Here is an 8,464-nt window from a genome sequence, read left to right on the forward strand (position 1 = left end):
GAGAGGGAGGGAGGGAGAGGGAGGGAGAGGGTGGAAGGGAGAAGGAAGGGGGCAGAGAAGGAGAGAGAGACAGAGCCTCTAGGTGGTTGGCGTACTGCTCCATACGGGAGAGAAGGTTGTCCAATATGTCGCCTTTGTCTCCGTCTCTGGGGGGAGGAATGAGAGAGTGTGAGAGAGGGAGGGAGGAAGAGGGAGGGAGGGAGGGAGAGGGTGGAAGGGAGAAGGAAGGGGGCAGAGAAGGAGAGAGAGACAGAGCCTCTAGGTTGTTGGCGTACTGCTCCATACGGGACAGCAGGTTGTCCAATATGTCGCCTTTGTCTCCGTCTCTGGGGGGAGGAATGAGAGAGTGTGTGAGAGGGAGGGATAGACAGATAGATAGATAGATAAATATGTATCGAGAGAGAGAGAGAGAGGACCAAAAAACAAAAAGAAAACAAAACAAACAAAAACAACAAACAAACAACAAAACTAAACTAAAAACTCTAATGTACAAAACAACTAATAGTTAAAAGTGAACTAACTGATCCCCCACCCACCCCTTCCCTCCCTCCCTTCCTCCCTGGTCCCCTCTCACTTGTTCATCTTCTTGATGATGGTCCTCAGGGACTGGAAGTCCGGCCGGTCAGCGGCCTCCTCGGACCAGCACCGACGTATGACCCCAGCCAGCTCGTCGTTGGGACAGTCAAACTCCTCCAGCGTGGGCCGGAAGTAAGGCTTCATGCCCGTCTTCAGCTTGTCCGTGATTTCTGGGGAAATACCGCGGAGAAAGAAGATAATTATAGAATTTTGTGAAGCGTGCTGACGAAATGAGTCACTTCTCGGATTTTATCCTTATGGAAATTGATGTAACAACTTTATAGTCTAGGTGGAGTTTTAGCCTTATATGGAAATTGATATAAAAACTTTGTTGGTGGAGTTTGTACAATTTGTCAGTAGAGGTTGTACATTTTGTAAGGAGAGTTTGTACAATTTGTCAGTAGAGGTTGTACATTTTGTAAGGGGAGTTTGTACAATTTGTAAGGAGGGTTTGTACAATTTGTAAGGGGGGTTTGTACAATTTGTAAGGGTTAATACAATTTGTAAGTGGAGTTTTTGCAATCTGTAAGGGGGGTTTGAACAATTTGTCAGTAGAGGTTGTACAATTTGTAAGTGAAGTTTGTACAAGTTGTAAGTAGAGTTTGTACAATTTATAAGTATGAAATCAAAAAAGACAAGATAGACTAGAAGAAATGGTATCAATTGAAAAATCTATAAATCTGACACCAGTGTCGATTTTCGGCCGATATCTCCATTCTTGGTTTGGGAGAAGTCGAGAAAAAACTCATTTTGTCAGCACGCCTCACATATTATGTGTGTCACGACGCGGTAGAAACAGGCGCTCGTCAATTTTGGGGCGTGTAGAGTTATTGATATCATCTTAAAGTTCGTTCATTTGTCTTGCATTTGGCAGGAAAAGACTATCTGTCTGTGTTGAATAGAAGTCGAGATATTTGGGACTGAAAAAAGGGGGGGGGGGGGTTGCCTGGTGTTGGAAGTAAAGTAAAGTTAGCGAGAAGATGTCTTCCAAAGTTTGGTTATTTCCTAGGCTTGAGAGTCTATGGAAACTGAACATTTAAATATTTCGTTTTCAGTAAAATCCACAGAGAAATGTGTTTTGATATGGACATAAAAGGTGTTGAGTCAAAAAAACAAAAATTACATGAAAAGTGCATAAACCAGTGGGAAAATGCCAGTATCTTTGATTTTCTTATTTTTGCGAGCAGTAGTAGTAGTAGTACAGGGTTTTACGGCGCTCGCAACTGCGTAAGGTCATATGAGCGCGCGAAACACAAATTGTTTACTTTCGCAAAAGTTCACTGCACGATTGGTTAACTATTAGACTTTAAAATGCTAAAATATTAAAAATGCAGTGTAAATATATTTGCGATTTAAAACAACTCTTATAAGTAACAATACAAATTTTAAAAAATATATAAAAAATAAAAATTTTACGAGCGCCTGATTTTACCACACTGCCTCACATATTTATTTATGAACTGTCTTTATGCTCATTTTTTTGCTCCTGTATATTTTCCTGTATTCATGTACCTAGATATTGATATATAGGCCTACATACTTGTGTCATTTTATATGCCCATGCGCATAAATGCCGTATGTATTTTTAAGCCTTTATAGACTATGTATATATGTCTTGTAAAGCGCACTGAGCATTGTAAACTATGCTAAGGAAATGCGCTATGTAAATGCCATGTATTATCATGATTATGAAGTCTTTTACGGCACTTGCAACACTGTCATAGTGTGGTCAAAATTTAGTGGTGCAACTTATTCTGAAATATCTCTTAAACGGGTGAATCAATGTGACCCATACTTTACCCTGCAGTTTGTTTAAATTTGTCTTAATTTAATAATATTTTTCCACAACAATTGAGGCTAGACTAAAAAGATTTTCTTAAGTTTATATAAAATGGAATTGTTCACAGCACTTCCCGCTTCTCATACACATTTTGTATAAACATATATGGGTTATGTCACAGCTCACCAATGACACTAATGATTGGCGAAACTAGTTACAATAAATTAATTTGTTAGTGAACACTTTTTCACACTAAAAGTTCTCAAAACATGCATGCAATAAAGATAATCTGGCGATTTAAAAAAATGACGAACTTGCTTTTAAAAGCGATTTCGTCCCTGCTGTAGACCTTTTATAATCAGTAGAAACCACCCACTGGGATTGTTTTATTAGTATTTATTAGGGAATTTTCAAGAATAGAGCTAACAGGGCTTTAAAAAAAATGGATTTATTAAGATAAATTGATACAAGTCACTGTGCAAAAGCTGGAGAGTCTTTTGTTTGATAGTTGAGATATTTGACAGTAAGATGCACTGCTAATTTTTTACTGCACTATAGGACATATAAGTGCCAGAAATAAAGAGATGTTACAAGAGAGTTGAAAAAACAAAAAAGGAGGAGGAGAGATGACATAATAAAAGGAGGAAAATGACCACAAAAAAAAGGAGGAGGAGACATCAGGACGATAGACGATCGGTGAAAATGGTGAAATGGTATAGGTTTAACGCCCCTATCAACACTATTTGGTCATAATTTAAGAGACGGGACCATCTAAGTTTAACATCCGTCTCGGAAAGGACCGAGCCAAAAGGGAGTTTCGTGTAAAGGGCTTTCCCAGGGACACAACATAAGACTGAGCTAAGGCTCGAAACCCCGTTAGGAGTCTGGTCGGAAGTAAGGCTTCATCCCACACCTCCAGATTTATGTTAGGGTTTTTATAGGTGATAGGAGGGGGCCACTTGTAGGTCCAACTTTTTTACTTTCCCTCTGTTGTTTCTGTGTGTCGGTCTTACTTTTTCCCAGCACTAAATGAACATAACATTCTCTTTACTCAAACAAACAAACAAACAAATTGTCTGTTTGACTTATTCATTACTCAAAAACGAACAAACAAACAAACAAACAAACAAACTGTCTGTCTGACTTATTCCCAGTCCCAACACTAAATAAACCTAACAGTTTAACTCAAACAAACAAACAAACAAACAAACAAACAAACTGTCTGTCTGTCTGACTTATTCCCAGCACTAAATGAACATGACATTCTCTTTACTTAAACAAACAAACAAACAAACAAACAAAGAGACGTACCTTTGGGCGATACCTCCAGATTTTGCAGGTAGAACACGCCGTATCTGTAGACAATCTCCTGACAGATGATAGCGAAGCTGTACACGTCTCCCTTCTGTGTGCCCGCGGCCGGTGGGCTGCTCATGCGCAGAAGTTCTGGGGCAGTCCACAGGCGACCTGATCAAGAGGGGGGGGGGGAGACTATTTTTTTAAAGAAGGATTCGCTACCTAGGATAGTTTAGGATTGAAAAAGTTGGAAAGTGTTTGTTCGTGGCCTGTACCCTGATGATTTTACTTAGGATAGGACAGAAGTGAGAAAGTTGGAAAGTATTATATTCGTGGACTACACCCTGATGATGTTACCTAGGAGAGCCGAGAATTGAAATTGAGACAGGTGGGAAGTGTTTGTTCGTGGCCTATACCCTGACTCAGGGTGAGAAAGGCACATGATGATGATGATGATGATGATGATGATGATGAAGATGATGCTACCTTGGAATTTCAAAGTTTTATCTGATATTTTTTATGGAAGTTCTGACAGTTTTGGGGGTTTTGAGTCACAACAGTGATGACAGAGGCATTACACTCATACCATTTCACCATTTTTTGAGTCACTACTAAAAGACTTTGAGGTCAGAAACCAAATGTTCTGTCTGCTCTATATAAAATCGTAAGATTTTTCAGAGTCGTTATCAAGATACTCAAAAAAAATTTGTATTAGAATGAGCTTGACATGTTGCGAAGCTCAAAATGTTTAACATCAAATTTCTCAAATGAGGGTACTGAGCGTATTAGAAATGAGTTTTTACACCCCTATCAACACAATTTAGATAATTTCGGAGGTTGGTTTCGTTGCTTCTCCGAGCCTTTCAGCGTCAAACCGGACAGACTGAGATGGGAACGGCAGGCTTAGGGAGATACTCGATAAAAATTTTCTCCAAATGGGAATGGAATTCACTAGTTTTTCTCACCCCTCCTCTCAAGAACATAAGTATCCTCCACCTCCTCCCTTTCCCCCTTCTTTTCCTCCCTCCACCCTCTCCCTCACTCACTTCTCTCAATGACATAAGTATCCTCTTCCATCTCCTCCTTTTCCCCCCCCTCTTTTTCCTCCTCTTCCGTTCCTCCCTCCTCCCCTCCCTCTCACACTTCTCTCAATGGCCTAGGTATCCTCCTCCACCTCCTCCTCACCCTCCCTCCTCCCCTCCCTCTCACACTTCTCTCAATGGCCTAGGTATCCTCCTCCTCCTCCTCCTCCCTTTCCCCCTCTTTTTCCTCACCCTCCCTCCTCCCCTCCCTCTCACACTTCTCTCAATGGCGTAGGTATCCTCCTCCACCTCCTCCTCCTCCCTTTCCCCCTCTTTTTCCTCACCCTCCCTCCTCCCCTCCCTCACTCACTTCTCTCAATGGCGTAGGTATCCTCCTCCACCTCCTCCCTTTCCCCCTCTTTTTCCTCCTCCTCCTCCTCCCTCACTCACTTCTCTCAATGGCGTAGGTATCCTCCTCCAACTCCTCCTCCTTCTCCCTGAAGTAGTGCAGTCCAAAGTCTGTGATCTTGACCACAAACCGACTGTCCACTACACAGTTGCTGGACTTGAGATGTCCGTGGCTCTTGACGTCAGTGCTGTGTAGGTACGTCATGCCCTGTGGAAAGGGTGAAATGGGATTTGATTAACATCATATTCAACACTATTAGGTTATTGAAGGGGCGGGACCTTGTAGTTTAACGTCCGTCTCCAAAAGGACAGTCATGCCCTGTGGACACAGACAGTTTGGTCATTATCGTATAAATGATTATCATGATGATGATTATTATTATTAAGATTATTATTATCATTATGATGATGATGATTATTATTTTTATTATCATTATTGTACTATTATTCATGTACTATTACTAGGGGCTCTCGCGGTCGAGAGGTTACGGTGTCTGCCTCCTATTTAATGTATTGGTCTAAGGTTCGAAACCTGACTAAATGCGACGAAAAATGTTCTTTCTACCCAGGTTCTATCATCTACTTTCGTCTTCGTCCTGTGTTCCCCCCCCCCCCCCTCCCTCCTCCCTCACTCACTCTCTCTCTCTCTCTCTCTCTCCCCCCCCTCTACTACCTGCTCTGGGCTTCTGCCGCCTTTCTATTGCTGACTTTCAGGCACACCTCTTAGTAGTAGTAGATCTTGGGGTAGGCAAGATCTAAAAATCTCGGAGGTCGCGTGTGCAAGTTGCGCATGTTAAAGATACCTTGGTGGTCCGAAATCGATAATAGTATGTAGGCTTTGGCTGCCTCCTGGGCAAAATTAATTTGACCGTATGCAGTTGTGAGCGCCATTAAACACCCAGCAAAACAAACAATATGTTTAATTACAGTTACTATTATTATCTGTATCACTATGTGGTGGAATCAGGTGCTCGTCAATTTTTGGGCATGTGGAGTTATTCTTGCTTTTGAGGAAGACATTACACTTTGCTTTTGATATACAAGAACCTGCTTATGTCTGAATGAAAACAGTTCGTGTGTGTAAATATGTACATGTATTGCATGAGAAAAAAGGTTTTGAAAATGGGTATTCCAATCTAAAGCGCTCTGAGCTACTTTCTTGGAAACAGGAGGTGTTCCAGAGGTTAAACTAGTGAAAAAATTGATGAGTTCCAAAGCTTTGATCAGCAAAATCCACTAATTTGACAAGAGCCTGATTTGAACACAATGTTAGTTGTCGTATAATAGCTCGTTCATTTTCGTCTGGCTCATTGAGGACTTTACCTATGCTTTCTTAGATGAAAACATGTCAACTTTTCAATATTTCGGGACATTTAGTTTGCAGTGACTTATATATTTTGTTGGTCTCTTCTTAAGTCGCAGAAAAATTAAACAGAGCGGATTTTTATTCCTGAAAAATGAAAGTGAACGAGCTATAGTAATAAAATATCTGAGCAGAAATAGAGATATTTGAAATAGGAGGTGCTCAAGAGGTAAAAATAGTGAAAAATTTGATGAATTCCAAAGCTTTGATCGGCAAAATCCACTAATTTTACAACAATGCTAGTTGTATTATAATAGCTCGTTCACTTTCGTCTGGCTCATTGAGGACTTAACCTATGCTTTCTTAAGCGAAAAACATGTCAACTGTTCAATGCTTAAGGTGTATGCCTATACTATATCAAAGAAAACATTTCGGAATATAATTTAGTTTGCAGTGACTTATAGATTCTGTTGGTCTCTACTTAAGTCAGAGAAAAATTAAACAGAGCGGATTTTTTTTTTGAAATAGGAGGTAAAAATAGTGGAAAATTTGCCTCAAAAGTTTTTTCAGCAAAATTAATTATTTTGACAAGTGCCTGATTTCACCACAATGCTAGTAATAATGGTATAATAGCTCGTTCACCTTCGTCTGGCACATAAAGGAATTTACGTACGCTTTCTTAGACGAACGTTAAAGAGTAGTGTAGAGTAAAACATGTGAAATTTTCAATATTTTAGGTGTATGACTATATCAAAGAAAACATTTAGTTTGCAGTGACTTATAGTTATAGAATCTGTTGGTCTCTTATTAAGTCACAAAAAAATTAAATTGAGTGATTTTTATTCCTGTAAAATGAAAGTGAACGAGCTATAGTAACAATGTAGAATTATCTATCTGAGCAGAAGTAGAGATATTTGAAATAGGTGTTTCAGAGGTAGAAATAGTGAAAAATTTGCCTCCAAAATTTAATATACATTTTTCAGCAAAAGTAAATATTTTGACAAGAGCCTGATTTGACCACAATGCTAGTTGTAGTATAATAGCTCGTTCATTTTCGTCTGGCTCATGGAGGACTTTACCTATGCTTTCTTAGACAAAAACATGTCAACTTTTCAACGTTTTAGTGTATGGTTATATCAAAGAAAACATTTCGGAACACAGTCGCAGAAAAATTAAATTGGGGGATTTTTATTCCTGTTAAATGAAAGTGAACGAGCTATAGTAAAAAATATTTGAAATAGGTGGTCCAAAGGTAAAAATATTGACTCCAAAATATAATATACATTTTTTAGCAAAAGTAGTTATTTTGACAAGAGCCTGATTTCCACACAAGGATAGTTATAGTATAATAGCTCGTTCACCTTCCACATAGAGGAATTTACCTACTATGTTTTCTAGACGAACGTTAAAGAGTGGTGTTGAGGAAAATATGTTAACTTTTCAAATTATTTAGGTGGGTGCATTCATCAAAGAACGTTAGTTTGCAGTGACATATAGATTATATTGGTCGGTTAATGGGCAGAAACATTAAATAGAGCGATTTATTCCCGTAAGATGAAAGTGAACGAGCTGTATTGTTAGGAGAAAGAGGCTATTACAAGCAGAAAAAAGGAGGGGAGATAGAGATAGATTTTTGACAGGAAAGAAGAAGCAGAGAACCTGCAGGTGCTTAAAGGCGCTACGTAATATTTTCAGTTATTAGGAAAATCTGTTATAAGTAGAAAAAAGAAGGGGAGATAGAGATGATCGATTTTTTTAAATAGGAAAGAAGAAGTAGAGGACACTAGCCCATAGTAGTAGTAGGTGTTTGATACTGCATGAGGTCATATCTAATATTTTCAGTTTGTAGAAAATTCTGTTTTGCCTGGAAGCTGGCTGCAGACTATATAGTTTTAGATCACCAAGGGATCTGTAATGGTGTGCACGTACGACAGAAAGAGCAGACAATATTTGGAACAGAACGTCGTTAACTCTTGTGTAAAAAATAAATCAAAGTCAAGAGTAATGGAAATGACTTTATTTTGGTATGGTATGGTAAGGTTAGAGAGAGAGAGAGAGAGAGAGAGAGAGAGAGAGAGA

General features: G+C 39.3%; 1 protein-coding gene across 1 annotated transcript in view; it reads right to left on the bottom strand.

Annotated features, from left to right (window-relative positions):
• The window catches only part of LOC101846550 (atrial natriuretic peptide receptor 1), a gene marked incomplete at its 5' end in the record, with an annotated part of 41,090 nt that overhangs the window by 6,075 nt on the left and 26,551 nt on the right, over positions 1-8,464 (bottom strand). Inside the window, 3 exon segments of the mRNA XM_035973472.1 lie at positions 575-746; positions 3,668-3,823; positions 5,125-5,290. Of these exon segments, the coding sequence (XP_035829365.1) occupies positions 575-746; positions 3,668-3,823; positions 5,125-5,290 (494 nt within the window).

The sequence above is a fragment of the Aplysia californica genome, unplaced genomic scaffold, assembly GCF_000002075.1.
Source record: "Aplysia californica isolate F4 #8 unplaced genomic scaffold, AplCal3.0 scaffold01262, whole genome shotgun sequence".
In the NCBI taxonomy this organism is placed as follows: domain Eukaryota; kingdom Metazoa; phylum Mollusca; class Gastropoda; order Aplysiida; family Aplysiidae; genus Aplysia; species Aplysia californica.